General features: G+C 44.8%; 1 protein-coding gene across 6 annotated transcripts in view; it reads right to left on the minus strand.

Annotated features, from left to right (window-relative positions):
• Nucleotides 1–22786, minus strand: part of Prkn (parkin RBR E3 ubiquitin protein ligase) — a 1082502-nt gene that overhangs the window by 176556 nt on the left and 883160 nt on the right. For all 6 annotated transcript variants that reach the window (XM_040758175.1, XM_040758173.1, XM_040758174.1 and 3 more), the window contains one exon: nt 9898–9959. In XM_040758175.1, coding sequence (XP_040614109.1) covers nt 9898–9959 — 62 coding nt within the window. The remainder of the gene's footprint in view (nt 1–9897; nt 9960–22786) is intronic.

Consider the following 22786-nt stretch of genomic DNA (forward strand, 5'->3'; position numbering starts at 1 on the left):
CAAATTTAAAGTTATCAGGCCTCTCCTGTTTCCTTACTTTTCTGACTTCCTTTTCTAGGCAGATTTCTTATTAGTGAGGGTCTTTGTCATAAGAAGAAACCATGGCTGATTACAGTTTGTGAGACAGGGTGAGTCCAGTCCATTAGAAATGACCTTACTACAGAATCTCTACATCCATTCCGTGTCTTTTTGTACGGCCCTGTACTGGGAACATGGGAAGATGCCTTACCAATGATCTGTATACATTGTAAAGATAGAATGAATTAGTGGGCTCTATTAAGTTCTAATAATTCAAGAATTCTAATAAAACAATAGCAATGGGAATTAGTAATGGTGGTTTAGGATGGCTTTAAAGTACTTGTTCTTAATTAGAGGTGCTATTCAGTGGTAGAACATTTGCCTAGCATGCATAGTACCCTGGGTTTCACTCCTAACAACAACACCACACACACATACAACAACAATAACACACACATATGCACACAGAAGCACACACACACATGGGCGCACACACACATACCCACGCACACATACAACAACAACAATGACAACAATAACACACACACACACACACACCACATACTTCACAGTAACTGGTGATCTTCTCTTCATTTAACCACTGTTTACTTAGCCCTTTACTTACTGAACTTTTTCCAAGGAAGTTTGCCCCATGGACAAAGGCTGACAGCACAGCAGAGGACTCCCCTCACAGTTGTCTCAAACGCCAGTTGTACATGCAAAGTTAAGCTCCTCTTTCTACCCGTCAACTAACACGTGTGACTTTTCTCTTACTTCCAATAAACTTTAGAGCACTGGATAAGCTATTCCTTTTCTGAGGGAAGAGGAATACTTCAGCATATGTCTGTGATTTCTAGTGACTAAAAATTACACATGGGATTTGCATGTGCTCTTTGAAGGCATATTTGTATGTGTGCATTGTTGCTTGCATACAGAAGCCAGAAGACACTGGTTAGCTTGCGCTATCATGCTCCATTTTGTTTGCCTGAGGCGGGGTCTCTTACTGAGCCTGGCGCTTACCAGTTGGCTAGGTGGCTTAGCTAGGCTGGTGGCCCACATTCCTCGTTTGTCTTCTGGTCTCTCTCACCCCATGCCTGGTGTTACAGATACTTCTAGACACACCCAGGTTTTAAGGGAGTTCTGGGGATCTGAACTCGGGTCAACATCTTGCTCAACAAGGGCTTCTCCTCACTGAACCATCTCCCCAGCCCATACACTATGAAATTTATAAGAAAAACTTTTGACCTAGAACTAATAATGTGATAGTATTGGAAGAAAGCTTAATGCCCTAAGGGAATAGTTCAGACATGTAATTAGCAAGCAGCCTGGTTTCATTTCTTTCAAGATATGACCCACATTTCCACAGACTCCTTTTAACCCCTCATGGGCACGACAAACAAATTCTACTGGGAGTACACCACTTTAGACTTCACAAAAGTATGGACAAATGAGTGTTAAGTGGAGCAGAATATCTATATTTACCTCAGCAAATTATGGTAATTGATAAATGGATTCCAAATGGCAAAACTAACTATTCTTCAACACACTTGCATTATTTCCATGGGGGCTATTTTTACTTTCCAATGTGGGACACCGTGTTGTAGACAGACCTGATCTGTGGGGATGTGATGACATGGTAACATAGGCCAGGCCTCAGAAAACCAGTTCTGAGGTAAGCTCAAAAGCAATGAGCTAGCCCCAGTGGCCTTTGGAATACATTGTGTGTGTGTCTGGGGTGTGTGTGTGTGTGTGTGTGTGTGTGTGTGTGTGTGTGTGTGTGTGTGTGTGTATACTATTACACTGGCAAACTGTTATTTAAGCTTAGGTTATTTAAGCTTTTCTGATATGATTTCATGAAGTGGGTAACTCGCAAGTAACTAGCATCTCACTTCTTGTGTTGTGAAAACACCTGGATAAAAACAGCCGAGGAGGGAAGGGTGTGTTTTGGCTCATGGTTTGAAGTACAGCCTGTCATGCCGGGCAAGTCAGGCAGCAGGAGCTTGAAGCAGCTGATCATGTGATGCCCACAGTCAGGAAGAGGGGAGCAGGGAGGCAGGGAGTGGTACCGCCCGCAGTGGGCATGTCTGCATGCCTAACCTAATCATGAGAATCCCCCACAGGCATGTCTACAGGCCCTTTTCCCCAATGATCTCATTGAGCTGGTAACTGAGATTAACCATTATATTTAAAGTAATTTGTTTTTATATGATGTTTGCAAAAGCTTTTTTAAAAAAAATAATTGTGTCAAGAGAGCTATGACTTTTCACCCAAGGAAAATAACAAAACATTTTCTCATGGTTTATGGAAATATCGTGGGAGGTGTGTTGTGGGAATGCCTTACTTAGTAAGGTCTTAGCTCATTGTTATGCTTTATACCTTATTTGTGGTATACCCTACTTTATGTGTGCATTCTCATAGATTCTCTTCAAATCAAAAACAGTTCTCATTTGAAAGTACCAGACTCATCAGGCTTCAACAGAATCGTGTTTCAGGGTTCTAAATAATGAATCATAGGATAATATAGTGAAACAGACACTGGATTTTGTTGGCTTGAGATAGAAGAGTTGGGCTGAGCAGATTATCATTCCAAAAAAGGCAGAGGTCACAAGTTCAAGTCCTGAGCGGGCCAGTAGTCTTCCTTTTTGTTTATAACCTACTGACTACATGCTAAGTACACGAGAGAACATGGGCGATGGCCTCAGGGGTCAGGCAGGGAAGGACCTGTGTTTACGTGGCCTCCTGTCTTCTGTTTCACACACAGGGGAAAGAAAGCAAGAAGGAATCTAAATTTTAAAAGTCAGAGAAATGCTAAGAACAGGGGGAGGAGGCTGAAACCCAGATTGGAGAGCTGGCAGATGTTCTGTGACAATGAGTCAGGACTTGACAGCCATCCAGGAGCTGCCTGCCCCCAGGCAACTGCTCGGAGCAAGGAAGGAGGTTGGCTTTATGTTGTTCTGGTGTTTTCCTGAGCATCCTTTTGGGGGCACTCAGGTACAGTTGTTGGGTCTCTCCTGCCTCCCAGACTCAATTCTGGCTTCTGTTGATTCTCAGATGAAGCTACAGGGGCTCCTTCAGGTGGGTGGTGTGGCCCCCAAAAGGCCGTCTCAGTGGTGGCTCCTGTCACCTGCTGCTCCTGTTCTCTGTGCCATTGCTGGTTATGTTCCTTGCATCCCCGGGCATGTGTCAGCCGCTGATGAAGTGAATTGGCTAGAGAAAGGGCTGGACCCTGGTCTCTGTGTAGAAAAAGCAATCACTAGGATGGCGGAATCAAACGCAAGGTGGAAGCGCCTGAATCTACACTGGAAACATGATTGGGGCGACAGACGGAATCCTGGATTGTAATTTAGGAAGCCCTTCAGACGCTCGCTGCGACATGGTGCCAAGAATTTGTATCTCAATTTCCGGGGGGGAGGGGAGGGGCGGTGGGGGTGGCAGTGTGCTGCTGCTGCTGCTGCTGGTGTCTTCTGGAAGGAGCTGGAAACTAAGGAGCTTCTTACTCTCTTCAGGGCACTGCTAAACACAGCAGGTTATCTTCAGGGAGGGCAAGGCTGGGTGGGCAGGAAGCGTGGAAGATCTCCTCCTCCTAAGAGTTGTAGCTGACTTGTTGAGACTGCAAGCTTGTAGCTGACTTGTTGAGACTGCAAGCTTGTAGCTGACTTGTTGCAGCGCTCCAAGCCCACTGTCTTTTGGGCACAGCCCAGCACTGCTGTCTTTTATGCACACAACGTTTGCCTTTTCCTCCACTCCCAGAGCGAAAGCTTGCAGTAGGTTTAAGTTAGTTGGCAGATGTGTCTCCTCCCGCAGAGAAGCAGGATTTGGTTCTGATTTCCTCAGAAGGGGCTGTGGTCTCTCGGCCAACCCCACCTTCCTTCCTGTGTCTCCCCGGGCACTTTCTCCAGTCCGGGATGGTCACAGCTCTTGCTTCGTTTCGGAATAAGTTTCTTCACCCAGTGCTGAAGCAGGTCTGAGGTCCTAGGTGGTTCTGGAGGCAGTGGGAGGGAACGCCAGGGCGTCATTTGTATACAGACTTAGGGTAAGGCTGTGGGTGAGACACTGGGGTGGGTTCATTCCCAGGGAGCATTTATTGAATTCACCCATTAGAACGTCAGCGGCTCCATTTATATATATATATATATATATATATATATATATACACATATATATATATATATTATATATAGGGATTTTCCGGTTTGTGCTAGATGGTTTCATCTCTACAAGGATCTTCCCTTGGATGTAAGCCAGGCTGTACCACGAGGGGGCCCTTCTGACACTTCTTCAGTGAGTGGCACAGGGTGGCTCAGTGGACGTATTTTCCTGCAGAGATCAGCAGGTGGCATCTGTCCCACTCCCCACATGGTACCCTGCTGAGGCTTGGTCTTTGGTCTGTGTCCTGTGTGTTCCTGACACAATCCCTAGTGCCCTTCAGTTTTGGCTCCTCCTCTCTCTCCTTGTGTTCCTGATCCATGAGAAACACACTGTCCCGTGTAGTCAGCTTGTTAAAACACTTCCTCACTTACCCAGAACCTTCACTACCCCCGGAGCCAGGTGACCTGAGACTTCTGTTTCACAGGCTCCCGGCCCCTCCAAAGCCTCAGCCCCCCTCTCTCTCGCAGACTCCCTGCTTCTTGGGGCCCTATGCCATCTGGGTTCCCACTTCCCTCCCACTGCTGTCCTTGTACTCGGACACTTCCTTTCCTCTCGGAAGTCCAGCTTCTGGCTCAGCCTGCAGCTCTCTTCCTGGTTTTGTTGTCACTCTGGGGAACCTGAACTCCTTCTCGTGTGGACGAGTCAGCTCTTTCCGGCTGATCTTGTCATCCTTGTGATATTTTTCATCTCCTATTCTCACAGTTCTCCTTAGGCTTTATCATCTCAAGACAAGGTATCCACTCCTAGTATTTTCTTTCCAGGAAGCATCCCCTATTTTTAAAAAACTTTTAAATAAGATATACACATGACTTAATTCAACCTCACAGAGACTTTTAATTACTGGGTCAAATGTTTTCTCTGGCCATTGGCCCTCTTCAAATTTAATTTCTTTCCAGTCTGACCCAGATTGCATTGTCTACCTCCATAAACACTGCCTAGAAAAACAAAGATATCCACAGTCCCGTTTGCCAGCTCTGGAGGAAAAATCTAGGCTTAGTAACATGACCCCCACCCTGAACCTTGTGATGGTTTGAACGAGAATGGCCCCCACAGGCTCATATGTCTAAATACTTGGCCCCTGGTTACCTGGTTAGTGGAACAGTTTCAGAAAGATTAGGAGGTGTGGCCTTGCTGCAGTGGGTGTGGCCATGTTGGAGGATGTGAGTCACTGGGGGGAGGGCTTTGAGGTTCCAAAAGATGTCAGCAATTCCCAGTGCTTTTTCTCTCTGCCTCGTGCTTGTGGGTCAAGATGTAGGCCCTCAGCTACTGCTCCAACTCCATGCCTGCCTGCCTGTGAGATGCCATGCTCCCTTCCATGATGGGCATGAACTTCTATCCCTCTGAAACTGCAAACCTCACAAACCCCTTCTATAAGTTGCCTTGGTCATGGAGTTTTGTCACAGCTATAGAAAAGTACCTAATACAAGCATGTGCCCCGAAACTTGGTTGCTCTCTACTGAAAAAATGCAACTGATCACACCTCCAAGCACTAGGATTGCAGGAGCACGTTCTGGGATTGAACTTGGGCTTTTTGTGCTTCCTTGGCAAGTGCTATACCAACTGCACTATCTTCCCGACCCTGGTGATTCTTTTACAATCCAAATCTCAAAATGCGTAGTAAAGACTGATGAAAATAGAAAGAAATCACACATGAAGAATTATCTTGCATGCCTGTCGTCCAGCATTGATTTCAACAAGGAGCCAGTATCTACGTCAGCCCCACTAAGCCATGTGGACATCATGCTTATTTTAAGGTCCATTCTGGCACTGCTACTTCAGTGTATTGGTGGCTTTAACAACAGTTACAACCAGAAAACATGCAATCCTACTTATTACAGAGACTCTGAGAAATGTCTGGGTACCACTATTCTTTCTCTAGGAAGGAAAAACCAGGTTGCTGAGACCAAGTGACTTCTCTGAGGATGCCGGGACACACATTAATACGGAGGTTTCATTTTGTTACCTGCTGTCAGCAGCCTGGAACACACGGGGGAGCTGGAGAGAGCCCCTAGTTCTCAGGAGCCACCATCCTCCTGGGGGAAATAGACTTGCTTCTTACCCAGAGCCTCATCCTAACGTGTGCTAAGGGTTGCTGACTCTAGTGCTTCATCAGATGTCACTGTCACTGATTAACATCAGGGGTCATATCAGTCATAGAAGAAGTCCGGAACTGTGTACCATCTCTTCTCGGTGACCCTGAGCTTTCCACATGGAAGACCGGGCATCTTCCTTTCACCACCTGTCTTAGTTGGGTGCTGATTGCTGTGAGGTGACACCATGACCACAGAAACTCTCATGACGGAAAACATCTGAGGAGGTGGCTTACAGTTCGCAGGTTCAGTCCATTATCATCATGGTGGGGAGCATGGTGGTGTGCAGGCAGACAAGGTGTTGGAGAAATAGTTGAGAGTCCTACATCTTCCAGGCAACAAACAGGAAGTTGACTGAGATGCTGGGTGGTATCCTGAGCATAGGAAACCTCAAAGCCTGCCCCCACAACAACACACTTGCTCCAAGAAGGCCACACCCACTCCAACAAAACCACACCTCCCAACAGTGCCACTATCTACGAGATTATGGGGGCCAATTACACTCAAACTACCACACCCGCACATCTTTCAGATCTTTCAGCTTCTCCAACCTCTGAGACTCTTGTCCCATGCCTGGAGACTCATGGGAGGACTTCTGTCCCTTCTGCATGACTACAGTTGACTTTCTTGTATTCCTCTCTATTTCTCCTTATTGACACTGGATGACAGGGACCCAAGGATGATGTTCTCCTCTTTTCCTTCTAACCCAAGCCACCAGGCTACACACTCGGCTCTGCCATGCTTCTCACCATTAGCTCCTGGCTTCTCCCTTTCTCCCTCTCCCCCCAGTTCTTCGGTGGTTAGCTCTCACCATTACCCTCTGAATTCTCTCCAGTGGAGCTTAGTGTCTACATGATAGCACATCTATCTCATCCAATGACACAATTCCTCTCACTCTGTCCTCATCCTAGCTCAGTCACCCAGCACCCCTGGATTTCTTAACTTTGTCATCTCTCATCAGGCTCCTCCTTCCACATCCTGTATCCTGTATTCATTATTTAGTCAATAACTATTTTAGTAGTCATCCCTTTCCTCAAAGCCTAAGGTGGTGTGTCAGCAATAGCTCCTCGATGTCTCTCTCCTTCCCTTTCCCCATCTCTCTGCTCTGCTAGATGAATTCTCAGAGGAAGTTATTAGCATCCCTTCCCTGGATTCACTCCCCTCTGTTTCCTGATCACCCTGCATGGAATCTGCACTCTCTCTCCTTCGTTCTCCTACATTAGTTTTGTATTTCTCTAGGACAGTATATATCACATATGATGTATGCTGAACATGCTTATGTATATACAACAGAGCTTATTTTTCTAAAGTGCTGCTGATGGCTGTTTCTTTTTTTTATACTTATGTCCCTATAACCTAGAATGATTCATAGCTCACAGTAGGTGCTCAGTATTATCTTCTTTCTCATCTTCCTTTTAATGAAGGGAGAGAAGGAATGAAGCTTGGTTTCCTAGGACATAGACATCAATATTACGGTGATATTCTATGTTGCCATAACTAATCAGGGTAATATTAATTTTGATTATTACTTGATTAAATTCCAGGAGAATGAAAAGTAGCCCAACTTGCATGCAAATCTAAGAAGATTATTTAAGATTATTACAGTTGGCTTCTTTCCCTATTAATTACGCAGTGAGTCTGAAACAAATATGGAAACAATTTGCAAATATTGGTGTGAGTTAGAGAGAAGTCCCCACTATCTGAACAGAAGCACTGGGGTAACAATTATTAGTTCTTTCAAGAAGTCTCAAGTTCTCAACGAAAATGGCTATGAGGATATCATGGGGATATATGTATGGAAGAGCCAGGTAACAACTAGTGCTTGTTAGTTTTGACTTGAATTGACATTTATATCCGCAATTCTAGAAGCTTACAATATAAGGCATCAAGGGGAGACATACTACAATATCACGGTGGTAACAGGCAATTGTATTTTGCCATGCACATGTACTGTGATAGTTGATCTCACCGTCAACTTGACAAGATCTACAACCACCTTGGGCAAGTCTGTGAGGGATTATCCTTGTTATATACATTGAGCTGGGGAGGCAGCCCCACTGTGGGTGGCACCATTCCCTAGGTTGGTATCCTAGTCTGTGTGAGTGCAGAAGAGCTGAACATCGGGAAGCACTCATCCCCCTCTGCCTCCTGACTGTGGATGCTATGTGAGCGGCTGCTTAAAGCTTCTGCTCCTTGCCTCACCTCCCTCCATCCTTGAACTGAGTGGCAGGATAGCCCTTTGTCTCTTAAGTTGATTTCTTCAAGGTATTTTTTCATAGCAACGAGAAAAGAAACAGCACCAAAACAAAGGCAATCCCAGAACCCGCTGGCAAAACTGAGTGGGTCACCACAGTTCCATTTGCCTGTTGTGTGGACAGGGCTGGCAGAGAGTAAAAACCAGCATCAGGGTATCAGGTCAGTCAACACGTTGCCAATTACGTAGTGCAAGCATTGCAAGGACAATTTAACACCAAGATTAACATACTGATGCAGACTCTGTAATTTCATAGAAGGATTAGGAAAGGTACAGTTGCATTTGATTTCCATGGGGATTGGTTTCCGTAGTCCCACTGACTATGGAACTTTGGGGGTACTCAAGTCACTTTCTTATATAGAATGGTGTAGTAGTATCTACATATAACGTATACACATCCCCTAGTAGGCTTTAAATCATTCTCAGACTGCTAATAACATCCAATATAATGCAAATACTGTATTCATATTCTACTATATCTACAAAATTTGTACTAATTTTTATTGTAATGTTTTTGTGTTGGTTAAGTGTGTAAGTGTACAATGTTTTTGGGGGGATACACATGCATGTGTGGCAGTCAAAGGACAACCTTGAGAGTCAGTTCTCACATCCCACCTTGTTTGGGACAGGGTCACTTTGTAGCACATGGTAGTTACCTTTGGGGTAGGGTGGGGTTCCCCCATTCTTCTGCTGTAGGGACACAGGGATTAGCTTTTGTGTCTGGTTTTACATGGGTCCTGGAGACTCCAACTCAGGTCACACTTGCATGGCAAGTGTCTTTATCTGAGCTATCTCCTTAGTCTCATTTCAATCTGTGGTTGACTGAATCTGCTGATGCGAACTCAGAGATACAGAAAGTCAATGTGGTTTCAATCAGTCAAGAGTATCATAATACGTGTGTGTGTATGTGTGTGTGCGCGCACACGCACACGCATGCACACGAGCCATCCTTTGGATGTTGCACATTCTCCTGCATTAGGAGAATGGCTACTATGAAGCATAAGTAACACACTGGGAACAGAGGGAGCCTGCATACCCACTCACAGTGGTATCAGGGATGTCTGTGCCTATTGATCCCTCAGGCATCCTTCATCTCTGCATTTGTTTGTTTGTTCGCCTGCCACTCTGCAGTGCCTGCTTACTACTCCAGTCTTGAGATGAAATGCGCTGGCAGGGAGCAGATGTACCAATTAATAACCTGTCAGGTCTGATGGATAGAAGAGGGGGTGGTGTCCTCACGTGTGTGTCTCCGTCGTGGCTTCCTTCCCTGTTTCAGGGTGCCGCGGGTCATGAGACACACGCTGCCTCCCCAGGGAGGGTCCAAACGGTCTCATTAGCGTCCATCTTTCATGACACTGTGATGCGGCCTTTGAAAGGCTGACTCACCTGCTCTTCTCCAAGAATCCTGAAGTGATGGAGCTCTTTAATCAAGGAGTTGGGACAGCCAGCTGTGGGAGAGGAGAATTAATCACAAAAGTGTCACTGTCACTCTGTGAAGCAGCTCCTTTCTTATACACTGTTATGACTGTCAATAGCTGATGCTGATGTTGACGAAGACACAAATACACGGCTGGAAACACACATCTCCCCGCCCGAGCACAAAGGACTCAGACCTTCAAAGCAGCGTTGGCCATTACTTGGGCTCACACTGTAACCCTTTAGGAAAGGCCTGTCTGTATGTGACTTGTCCCCTGGAATGAAGGTTATGACCTGGTCTTAGGATGTCATGGTCTTCTGGAATTTATAAATGCACCCTGATACAGAGGTAGAACTGGAAGGGGAGAGCCAGTGACTATAGGTTCTCACATGTTGACCAGGGTTCTACTCATTAAGGCTTGGGAATGGAGGCAGAAGGCTGGGGATCCTGTCTTCACAGGATTTGCTGGAGTTTAAGAGACCACCTTTAATCCCAGCACTCGGGAGGCAGAGGCAAGTGGATCTCTGCGAGTTTGAGGCCAGCCTGGTCTACAGAGTGAGTTCCAGGACAGCCTCCAAAACAATACAGAGAAATCCTGTCTTGAAAAACAAAACAAAACAACAACAAGCAAAAGGAGAAACTTCCACTACTTTCTAGTTCTCCTAATCAATCCTTAACTCTTTAGCTTTCCCATTGTCTTCCTTTAGTCATAAAATGAAAATAAATACATTACATACTCACACTTGCATTCAAAGATGCACACATTTGTAAATGTTTAGTATCAGCTAAAACATGTTCTGTCCCTACCTCCTCAGTGAAATTATTCCACAGTGTTAGGCTGTAGTCGTTCATAATATTTACTCCAGAAACAAAATTGATATTAAAAACCTGTTCCTCTGAGATAAGCCCCAAGGATTGCATAAATTCACTGACATTTCCATTAAGGAAATTGGATCATATGCAGAACACACCAGAGAAGCCCTGAGCCGATTCTCCTTCACTGAGCACCAGGAGGTAAGGAAGGTGGAAGGGACTGAGAGGGCTTTCTGAGTGAGGGCGGGTTAAGAGAGGACAAGAGGTGTCTTCACATAGGTGAAGTTGTCCTTTGCATGAGTGTTAGAAGTTAGAACTGAGTGACGGTGTAGACTAGCGATAAGAGGTGCTCACATAGGGCTGAATAGTGACATGGGATTTTAAAGGGAATTTGGGGTAATGATGACTGTATCAACTTGACTGGCCAATGTCATGCCAGTTTTAGTTGGTAGGTTTAACAGAAGATCTGCCCTCATCTATGCCAGGGAGCATCACACACTCTATCCAGGACAATGAGCACAAGTAGCATGCAGGGGAAAGATGCAGGGAAGGATGCAAGGATGGATGCAGGGAAGGATGCAGGGAAGGATGTAGGAGAAGGATGCAGGGAAGGATGCAGGGATGGATGCAGGAGAAGGATGCAGGGAAGGATGCAGGGATGGATGCAGGGAAGGATGCAGGGAAGGATGCAGGGATGGATGCAGGAGAAAGATGCAGGAGAAGGATGCAGGGAAGGCTGCAGGGATAGATTCAGGAGAAGGATGCAGGGATGGATGCAGGGAAGGATGTAGGGAAGGATGTAGGGAAGGATGCAGAAGGATGCAGGGAAGGATGCAGGAGAAGGATGCAGGGAAGGATGCAGAAGGATGCATGGAAGGATGATGCTTTCTGGATTGGGACATGAATGTTTTCTTGCCTTTAGACCACAGAGCCCCTGGTCTTTAGTCCTCTGACCTGGGCTTGGATCAGGCCCTGACCCTATTCCTTTTCATCTTTTGTTCCCAAGGTGAATTATACCACACCTTCCTGGTTCTCTGGCTTGAGAGGGCAGATTGATATTTCTCGGCTACCATACCCATGTACACCAATTCCAAAACAGCCCTTCCTATATGTTTTTTATTGTATTTTATTTTCCAGTTTAAATTTAGATAAGAAACAAGGTGGCTTCACAAGTCAGTTCCAGGTCCCTCTCCCTTTCCCTCCCCTCCTCCCGTACCCTCCCCCCAATCCCCCCCATTATCCCCTCATTCCCCCAGGGAGGGTGGGGCCCTCCATGGGGGTGTCCATAGTCTGTCATTTCATATAGGGCAGGGCCTAGACCCTTCCCCAAGAGTTCAGGGTAAGAGTGCACCTCACATTGTTCTATGGGAGTCCAAAGTCCGTGTGTATACTTGGGATGGGTACTGATCTGCTGCCCAAGGCTCAATAGATTACCTAGGCCTCCTCACTGACACCCAGATTCAGGGGGTCTTGATCAGTCCCATGCTGGATTCCCAGACTGATGCCTGGGATTCAAGAGTTAGCCTTTGTCTGGTCAGCTGTTTCTGGGGGTTAAACCAGCCCAGTCTTAATCCCTTTGATCATCAGTCCTCCCTCTCTGTTACTGGCTTTCTTGAGTTCAGCTCAGTACTTAACCTAGGGAGTCTGCCTCTTCTTCGATCAGGCACTAAATGAAGTTTCTGTTTCCCAGACTCTCTGGCCATAGGAGATCCCCAGATCTATGTCTAAAATCCATATATGAGAGAGTACATGCCATGTTTCTCTTTTTGTGACTGGGTTACCTCACTCAGGATGGTTTCTTCTAGTGTCATCCATTTGCCTGCGAATTTCATGATTCCATTGTTTTTTTTCTGCTGAATAGTACTCCATTGTGTAAATGTACCACATTTTCTCTATCCACTCTTCGGTTGAGGGACATCTAGGTTGCTTCCAAGTTCTGGCTATTACAAATAAAGCTGCTATGAACATAGTGGAACAGACATCTTTGTTGTATGAATGGGCATCTTTTGGATATATGCCTAAGAGTGGAGTTGCTGGGTCTTGTGCTAGGTTTATTCCCATTTTTCTGAGGAATCTCCATACTGATTTCCAAAGTGGCTGAACCAGTTGGCATTCCCACCAGCAATGGAGGAGTGTCCCCCTTTCACCACATCCTCTCCAGCATAAATTGTCATTGGTGTTTTTGATTTTAGCCATTCTGACAGGAGTGAGATGGTATCTCAGAGTTGTTTTGATTTGCATTTCCCGGATGGCTAAGGATGTTGAGCACTTTCTCAAGTGCCTCTCAGCCATTTTAGACTCCTCTATTGAAAACTCTCTATTTAGTTCTGCAGCCCACTTTTTAATTGGGTCATTTGATGCTTTGGAGACTTGCTTCTTGAGTTCTTTGTAAATTTTGGAGATCAACCCTCTGTCAGATGTGGGATTAGTGAATATTTTTTCCCATTCTGTGGGCTGCCTTTTTGTCTTGCTGACTGTGTCCTTTGCCTTATAGAAGCTTCTCAGTTTCAGTAGGTCCCATTTATTAATTGTTGATCTCACTGTCTGTGCTACTGGTGTTATGTTCAGGAAGCTGTCTCCTGTACCAATTCGTTCAAGGGTACCACCCACTTTCTCTTCTAAGAGGTTCAGTGTGGCTGGATTTATGTTGAGGTCTTTGATCCATTTGGACTTAAGTTTTGTGCATGGCGATAAACACGGATCGATCCGCATTCTTCTACATGCCAGTCTACAGTTATGCCAGCACCGTTTGTTGAAGATGCTTTCTTTATTCCATTGTATATTTTTAGCTTCTTTGTCAAAGATCAGATGTTTGTACATGTGTGGGTTAATACCCGGGTTTTCAATTCGATTCCATTGGCCTACCTGTCTATTTTTGTGCTAATACCAAGCTGTTTTCAGGACTATAGCTCTATAATAGAGCTTGAGGTCAGGGATGGTGATGCCTCCGGACATTGCCTTGTTGAACAGGGTTGTTTTGGCTATCCTGGGTCTTTTGTTTTTCCATACAAAATTGATTATTGTTCTTTCAAGGTCTGTGAAGAATTGTGCTGGGATTTTAATGGGGATTGCATTGAATCTGTAGATTGCTTTTGGCAGGATTGCCATTTTTACTACATTGATCCTACCTATCCAGGAGCATGGGAGATCTTTCCATTTTCTGAGGGCTTCTTTAATTTCTTTCTTTAAAGATTCAAAGTTCTTATGATACAGGTCTTTCACTTGTTTGATTAGCATTACCCCAAGGTATTTTATGTTGTTTGTGGCAATTGTAAAGGGTGATGTTTCTCTGATTTCTTTTTCAGCCCTTTTATCATCTGTATATAGTAGGGCTACTGATTTTCTTGAGTAGATCTTGTAGCCTGCCACTTTGCTGAAGGTGTTAATCAGCTGTAAGAGTTCCCTGGTAGAGTTCTTTGGGTCATTGATGTAAACTATCATATCGTCTGCAAACAGTGAAAGTTTGGCCTCTTCCTTCCCAATTTGTATCCCCTTGATCCCCCTTTGTTGTCGTATGGCAATAGCTAGAACTTCAAGTACCATGTTGAAAAGGTATGGAGAGAGTGGACAGCCTTGTTTTGTTCCTGCTTTTAGAGGAATTGCGTTGAGTTTCTGTCCATTTAGTTTGATGTTGGCTGTTGGTTTACTGTATATAGCTTTTATTATGTTTAAGTATGTCCCTGTTATCCCAGATCTCTCCAAGACCTTTATCATGAAGGGGTGTTGGATTTTGTCAAAGGCTTTTTCAGCATCTAGTGAGATGATCATGTGATTTTTGTTTTTCAGCTTGTTTATATGGTGGATTACTTTGATGGATTTTCGTATGTTGAACCATCCCTGCATCCCTGGGATGAAACCTACTTGATCGTGGTGAATGATTGTTTTGATGTGTTCTTGGATCCGATTTGCCAGTATTTTTTTTTTTTTTTGGTTTTACGAGACAGGGTTTCTCTGTATTGTTTTGGAGGCTGTCGGTCCAGCCTGGCCTCGAACTCACAGAGATCTGCCTGCCTCTGCCTCGCGAGTGCTGGGATTAAAGGCGTGTGCCACCACCGCCCGGCCCGATTTGCCAGTATTTTATTGAGTATTTTTGCATCAATGTTCATGAGGGATATTGGTCTGAAGTTCTCTTTCTTAGTTGTATCTTTGTGTGGCTTGGGGATCAAGGTTATTGAAGCCTCATAGAAAGAGTTTGGCAAAGACCCTCTGCTTCTATTGTGTGGAACACTTTGATAAGAATTGGTATAAGCTGTTCTTTGAATTTCTGGTAGAATTCTGCACTGAAGCCATCTGGACCTGGACTTTTTTTGGTTGGGAGACTTTTGATGACTGCTTCTATTTCCATAGGGGTTATAGGTCTATTTAAATTGCTTATCTGTTCTTGATTTAGTTTTGGCAAGTGATAGCTATCCAGGAAGTCATCCATTTCCTTTAAATTTTCGAATTTTGTGGAGTATAGGTTTTCAAAGTATGACCTAATGATTCTCTGGATTTCCTCAGAGTCTGTTGTTATGTCCCCCTTTTCATTTCTGATTTTGTTAATTTGCGTGTTCACTCTCTGCTGTTTGGTAAGTTTGGACAAAGGTTTGTCTATCTTGTTGATTTTCTCAAAGAACCAACTCTTCGTTGCATTGATTCTTTGTATTGTTTTTCTGGTTTCTACTTTATTGATTTCAGCCCTCAATTTGATTATTTCCTGGCGTCTACTCCTCCTGGGGGAGTTTGCTTCTTTGTGTTCTAGAGCTTTCAGCTGTGATGTTAATTCTCTGGTATAACTGTTCTCCTGTTTCTTCATGTGAGCACTTAATGCTATGAAATTCCCCCGTAGCACTGCTTTCAAAGTGTCCCATAGGTTTGGGTATGTTGTGTCTTCATTCTCATTGAATTCGAGGAAGTCTTTAATTTTTTTTATTTCCTCTTTGACCCAGCGATGGTGCAGTTGAGCATTATTCAATTTCCATGAGTTTGTAGGTTTTCTGCAATTTGTGTTGTTGTTGAATTCTAATTTTAAAGCATGGTGGTCTGATAAGAGTTATTCCAATTTTTTTGTAGCTGCTGAGGTTTGATATGTTGCCAAGTATGTGGTCGATTTTTGAGAAGGTTCCATGTGGTGTTGAGAAGAAGGTATATTATTTTTTATGTGGATGAAATGTTCTATAGATATCTGTTAATCCCAGTTGGGTCATTACTTCTATTAGACCCTTTGCTTCTTTGTTGAGTTTCTGTCTGGTATTCCTGTCTAGTGGTGAGAGTGGTGTGTTGAAATCTCCCACTATAACTGTGTGGGGCTTTAGATGAGATTTAAGTTCTAATGTTTCTTTAACGAATGTGGATGCCTTTGTATTTGGGGCATAGATGTTCAGGATAGACACTTCATCTTGGTGGGTTTCACCTGTGATGAGTATGTAATGACCTCCTTCATCTCTTTTGATTGATTTTATTTTAAAGTCTAGTTTGTTAGATATTAGGATTGCTACCCCTGCTTGTTTCTTGGGTCCATTTGATTGAAAAAAATTTTTCCCAACCTTTAACTCTCAGGTAATGTCTGTCTTTGAGGGTGAGGTGTGTTTCTTGTATGCAGCAGAAGGAAGGGTTCTGTCTTCGAATCCATTCTGCTAGTCTGTGTCTTTTTATGGGTGAGTTAAGGCCGTTAATATTGAGGGATATTAATGACCATTGATTGCTCATCCTTCTTTGATTTGCGATGGTTGTTGGTGGTGGAATTATGTGTGGAATCACCCCTTTGTTCTTTTGGCTGTTTTGTGATGGCCAGTCTTTGCCATCAACTTGACTGAATCTAGAATTAGCCACTGGGAAATTCTGTGAGGCACTTTCTCTGCCAGGTTGTTTGGGGCAGGAAGGCCGGCCGTAAATGTGAAGACCACCTTGTAGTCACAGCTTAGATGAAAGGACATGGTCCCAGGAAGTTCTGCTCTTTGCCTGCTTTGTCCTCACTCGCACTGGCATGTGCATCTATCCTGTGGCTGCTGCACTCCTCCACTGTTATTAGAATCCATGTCTTCAAGTTTCCAGTGTGGACTCAAGATCACTGGCTCTTCAGCTCCGCACTGGAAATACTGAGACACCAGCATCATGGACTGAGCAAATCCTAAGTTCTCAGTTCATCATTGTTGGAAAACCCACACCACATCCTGCAAGTCACTGCCATTTCATAAATCCAGTTTGTGTGTGTGTGTGTGCATGTGTCTCTGTGTGTGCGTCTGTGTGTGTGTGTGTGTGTGTCTGTATGTGTGTATCTGTGTGTGTGTGCATGTGTGCATGTGTGTGTGTGTGTGTTCTGCCCTTTTTGAGGACCCTGACTAACATGGTGTCCTCACACATATATCCTCACTGGTTCTGTTTTTCTGAGACCCCTGAGTTGCAATTCTGAAATTCTGTGGCCATGGTAAAGACTGGAACACATTTTAGTCCTAGATATTATACAGTGCCTCATAATGACAAGGTGGTTTATAAATAGTGGTACAGGAGGTTTTTGGTGTTGTTTAATGAATGAAAGTCCTGAGGCATATATTTTGGTGCCAAACGTAAAAAATGCCACAGTCATGTCCAATATCATGGAGAAGGGGTTTGGCTTCTTGAAGTAACTGCTGAGTAGACCTCTAGCTGGAGGCCGCGGAGCCTCGCCAGTGAGGAAGGCTCTGCCTGAGAGAGGCTTGCTCATTTCCAGGTTGCTGTTCTGATGAGTATCTAAAGAATTAGTGAAGGCGGGTTTGTCATTTGATTGGCAGTGTAACTGAGAAGGGCTACGGAAATCCAGCCACATGACAGTCTGCCTACGTCAGCCTGCTTCAGGAGCAAGGAGTGAGGGTTTTGTTTTCTGAAATGTTGATGTGAAGAGTGGAGATGGATAGGATGCAGGAGTTGGGTTGTTGTTCCGGGGCTCTGCTAAAGGAATGAGAAATGCCCGAGACACTGGCTCTCACCCTTAATGCTTTGACCTTTTAATACAGTTGCTCATGTTGAGGTGACCTCCAAACCATACAATTATTGTTGTTTTTTTTTTTTTTTTTTTGGTTTTTCGAGACAGGGTTTCTCTGTATTGTTTTGGAGGCTGTCGGTCCAGCCCGGCCTTGAACTCACAGAGATCCGCCTGCTTCTGCCTCCCGAGTGCTGAGATTAAAGGTGTGCGCCACCTGCTACTCCATGAGTGTAATTTTGACGCCATTATGAATTGTAATGTAAATATTTGTGGTTTTCCATGGACTTAGGTGACCTCTGCGAAAGGGCCATTTGATCCCCCACAAAGGGTCCCAACCCACAGGTTAAGAATCACTAGCCCAAAGGAAAAGGGCTGATAAAGTGCAGAGGGTACCCAGTCCAGGGTGGCAGGCAGAGATGGAGGACCAGTTTCCTATGACCCCCTTCAGGGTCAATGAAACAGCAGTGCCTGCCACATGAGATTAATAGCTTGCTCCCTCTGGTCTTACATATTTAAATTTAATTTACAAGTTTGTATTTTGGCCTTTTAGTTACAGAAGCATAAGATTTTTAAACCTCAGTTTATATCTAGGTATATTTAAAAACACATTATCATAAAAATTATCTGTTCAATTTAAAAGGTTTGGGGTCCCTTTCCTCCTTTATCAGTGGTTGTTGACATCACTCAAAATTGAGAAGAAAAATGGACTTATTTTTATGCCAGAGGAAACAAGAAACAGAATCTGAAATTAGCTCGTTTTTAGAGTTTATATTCCGGTACTCTCTTAAGACGTGCGTAAAGCATTGATACCAATGATAGCTCAGAGATAAACAACCTGATCAGAAGATGTCACCATTACCTTCAGCACCTGCAAGGTACTGCAAACTAACAAACAAGGATGGGTACGGCATACGTAAAGAAGCGGCTAGAGTCAAGGTATCTGAGACATGCCTGGAGTGATACCCATCAGCTGTGCCCCGTGTGGGGACATAAATATGACAAGCGACAGACACGGATGCAGTGTAAGATGGAGCTCAAAACCCACGGAGCTACAGATGCACGGCAGGTGCGTGGAGTGTGTCAGTGTGGGATATGTGAAATTTGTGGGACAGAATCGTGTCAAGTTCTGACTAAAATAGCACAAGGAGAGGAAGTTGTGAAGGACAAGATGCATGCCCGACAGCAAGAAATGCTCACAAAGAATCCAGCAGACCTGTAATGTTACGCAAGGTCGCCATGAGCCTGCAAAGAAAGCTTTCGTGAGGCTGTGTGCTCATCGGCTGCCTGTCCAGCCTGGGCCTGTGTGGTCCTTATTAGTGATCTTCTGAGCAGGGATAAGTGCCTGCTATGAGTCTCTCCATTGTGCCTTCAAGTCTTTTCTCACCCCCATCTCTTCTAATATGCTCATTAGTGATGGCGTGTGTGCTCCCACTACAAACCTCTGCCGTTCCCAAATAAACTCATTAAACGCCAGGGCATTTTTTCCTGCATGTTATTTCAGGTTAATGGGAGATGGGAAAACGGGAGGGAGTGGAAGGGGGGGGATATGGTGTGGGTCCTCAACATGGTACCATTCGCCATTCTCCCAACTGTCCCTTCTCAGCTTCACAGAAGCTCCTCCCCCTTTCTCCCCTATCTTCCTTTTCTTCTGCTGAGTTAGTTCCACTGTGTATTTAAAGATCCCTCCTTAGAAATTCAGCAAAAACGCAGCCTTGGGGACAGTGACTCCCCCCTTTCTCTTGCCCTTTCCATTCTGAACAGAATAGCTTATAGATACTGTCACCGTTGGACATGGCAAGCAGAGGTATAAGAGGTGAACATCACAGCAAGGAAATGTCAAGACTGGGGCCTCACACCTTCTGACCCAAGGTTTGGCCTGGTTGGAGTTCTGGTTCTGTACCAACTGCTTTTTTTTTTTGTATGCGTGTGAATGCACGGATGGATAAATGTGCTGCTGGGAATGTCGGTTTCTGTATCATCATGTCTGCTTTGAGCTGCTGTCTCAAATGCGTATAAAAGAAAGCAAGACTCTTTGCAAGCATCAGATTAAAAGAAAACACCAAGCAAGCACAATTATTGCTAATGCCATTAGCACTGTTCCACATCTAAAGCTACCGATCGTAAAACATTTTCTTCCTTCAAAAGAGAAGCAGCTATTGAAACAATCACCACGCCCACTATCATGCCAAGAAGCCATGGTGGGGCTTCTTGCTTTCCAGGTCTGCCATGGGAAAGAGCTGGTAGCTACTGCTTCTGTCCTTACAAGAATAGTCCCGGAAAGCTAAATGTCAAGCACTTTTCTTGGGCCTGTGGGAGAACTGATGCCACTGGGGAAGACACTCCCTTTGCCATCTGGATAGACAGGCCACATATGTGTAACCTGGGTCATGAACCTGGTCATTAGCTGGTAATTCTGACCTGTCACTGGTGGGAAGTATAGAGTAGCTAGGGTGAAAATCATCCTGGGGACCTATCCTTTGTGGACTTTTCAGGTCTGCATTCCCATATGTTTCTGAGGGTCTCCTATGCCTCTCTATAACAGAGGTCTACTCTTCAGTGCAAAGCACCCAGGCAGACCCATCCCCTAGCCTGCCTGTCTCTACTGGAGATGGGGGCGGGCAGTAGGCAGGCTTAAAGACTTCCTGGAGACAGAGAATCCTGCATCCATGGGTGAGGGCTGGGTATCACTGCAGAGGGTATTTTGGAGGTCACAGTCCCAAGTAACAGCCCCTCTCAGAGATTGAAAGACAGACCCATGACTGGAGGATTTAACCCATCCCCTGCTTGTACCATATTACATTGCTAACAGAATTCCAGACTAACAGTGGATTCTAGTTGCAAGAGTGCATTGCACAGAGGAGGAGGGGACTGGAGACATAGCTCAGTTGTAGAGCATTTGCTAGCATGCAGGGGACCTTAGATTCTATCCAGCTCCCTAACCAAAAAATAAGGAAGACAAAAACAAACAAACAAACAAAGACAAAACAGGATACCCGAGGAGTCTGAAACCCCTGCTGCTAGCAAGTACAACCTACACTGATCATAGCCTGAGTCTTCAGCAGTTTAACACACAGTCACTTCAAAGGCCTGGATACCTCAATTCCCAGTTCCCCAAATACCATCCATGTTTCAGTAAAAAGTTGAAGGTATGCTAACAGGCAGGAAAAACAAACAAACAAACAAATGACCACAGGACAAAGAGACAAAGCAAGTATCAGAGACTGACTCAGGTAGGACACTGATGTTGGTGTTGTCAGCAGATAATTCCAACCAAGATTGATATATTGAGCGCTAATAAGAAAGTAGACTGCACCCAAAAACAGATCCTGCACAGCAGGGGTGGAATGACAGAGAACTAAACGTCTTTGATGGGCGGAAGTTGGAAGGAAAGTCAAAAGAAACTTGCCAAACTGAAATGGAAAGGAAAATTGGAGCATCTAAGAATCTCCAAATTCTACGATGGCAGGAATGGCCATAAAGAGAAAATCGTCTCCTTCAGACAATGAGACCCTGGCCTGAGTGGAGACGAGACATTCCAGCTGGGCAGGTCAACCACCTGGGTAAGGGACTGTGCCTTAGGAAATTGAGGTCTCCACTCAGGCCAGGGGGTCAACTCTCTGACTAACGGAAATGATTTTCCTTTGGGGGGAGGGCTTTCGTGCTACCAGGACATGGAGATGTGTATCCATGTCACTCTAGAACCACGAGCAGAAGGAAGACATGGTGCAGCAGAGATATTCCAAATGATGAGTGAGCGCTTCCAAGGATCAGTGATGCACTGGATTGTCTCTTTCTCATTTCTACAACAAACGACTTGATGAGAGACACCTAAGGCATGAGTGGTTTCTTTGGCTTACTGGTCCAGAGGATACAGCCTATTGTGTTGGGGATGTCATGGCAGCAGAAACACAGGCTCATGGGTTATATCGCATCCATTGCCAGGAGGCAGGGAATAGGGCATGCTGATGCCAGCTTACTCCCTCCACTTTATCCTGTCCAGAACCCCAGCGTGTGGAAAGTTGCCACCCACATTTAGGTGAGTCTTCACGCCTTAGATAAGAGCAGGGCACTTGGGGATGTACGTGGCTACTGTTCAGTCCCCAGAGAGTCCCATTTTTTTCCTAATTCTCAACGGCAGCAGTGAGTTTTGTGAGAAAAAGACCAACATCCAGCGAAGGGGGACATAGGAAATATGGAGGGGGCTGGGGTGGTTTGAATGAAAAGGACCTCTAAGGCCCTAAATAAATCTTTTCTTCTCTAAGTTTCCTTGGTCCTGGTGTCTTATAACTGCGACAGAAAAGTAACCATGGCAGAGGCCTTAGCTGGGAAGAGGAAAGCACGGTCAAGGCAGAAAGAGAAGGAGGGAAGAGGAACAAATTACACTAGGGGTGTTTGAAAAAGTCTTATGGAAGCATACTATTTTGTATTTACCTAAAATTACATAGTATATACATATACATACATACATATAATGCGTGTACACATACATCTATGTGTACAGACAAACACACACACATATGTAAATACTCTCTGTCTCTCACACATATACACACACACAGAGAAATCAATTCATGACACTTGGGCTGGCATACTCTCCACCAGTACTAGGTGTGAGAAATCTCTGTTCAGGTTGTTGGTCAGGGTAACCCGAAAGACTCCCAAAACAATACTGGGCTTAGTCGCCTTCCAGATATCGCAGGTAAGCACTTATTGTTGAGCACATCACCCACTTAGGAAACAGATCTCAGCTGATTCAAGCTGGATCTGACCTGAAAGCCCCTTACTGAAGGCAATATGCAAGCTGCCAAGGGAGGGTAGTGTATAGTGGTTCTACTCAATTGTGATGCCTATGAATCACAGCAATGACCAGCATGGGAAGGTATCCCCAGAGGTGCAATAGTGGCAGTCACAGCTTGGCAGTAACCAAACCAAAGGCTGTCTAATTGTATTTAGAACCTGCTCAGCAGGAAGGAAACCATGCCTGGTACTGGACACCTAATCAACTCCTCAGGGCTAGTAAAGTCATGGATCTTATAGGGGACCCTATGACTTCTACTTGACTAGACCAGTATGATTCCTAATTGTATTCTAAAAAGAATCCTTAT

The sequence above is a fragment of the Mesocricetus auratus genome, unplaced genomic scaffold (assembly GCF_017639785.1).
Source record: "Mesocricetus auratus isolate SY011 unplaced genomic scaffold, BCM_Maur_2.0 Super-Scaffold_100018, whole genome shotgun sequence".
NCBI classification, from domain to species: Eukaryota; Metazoa; Chordata; class Mammalia; order Rodentia; family Cricetidae; genus Mesocricetus; species Mesocricetus auratus.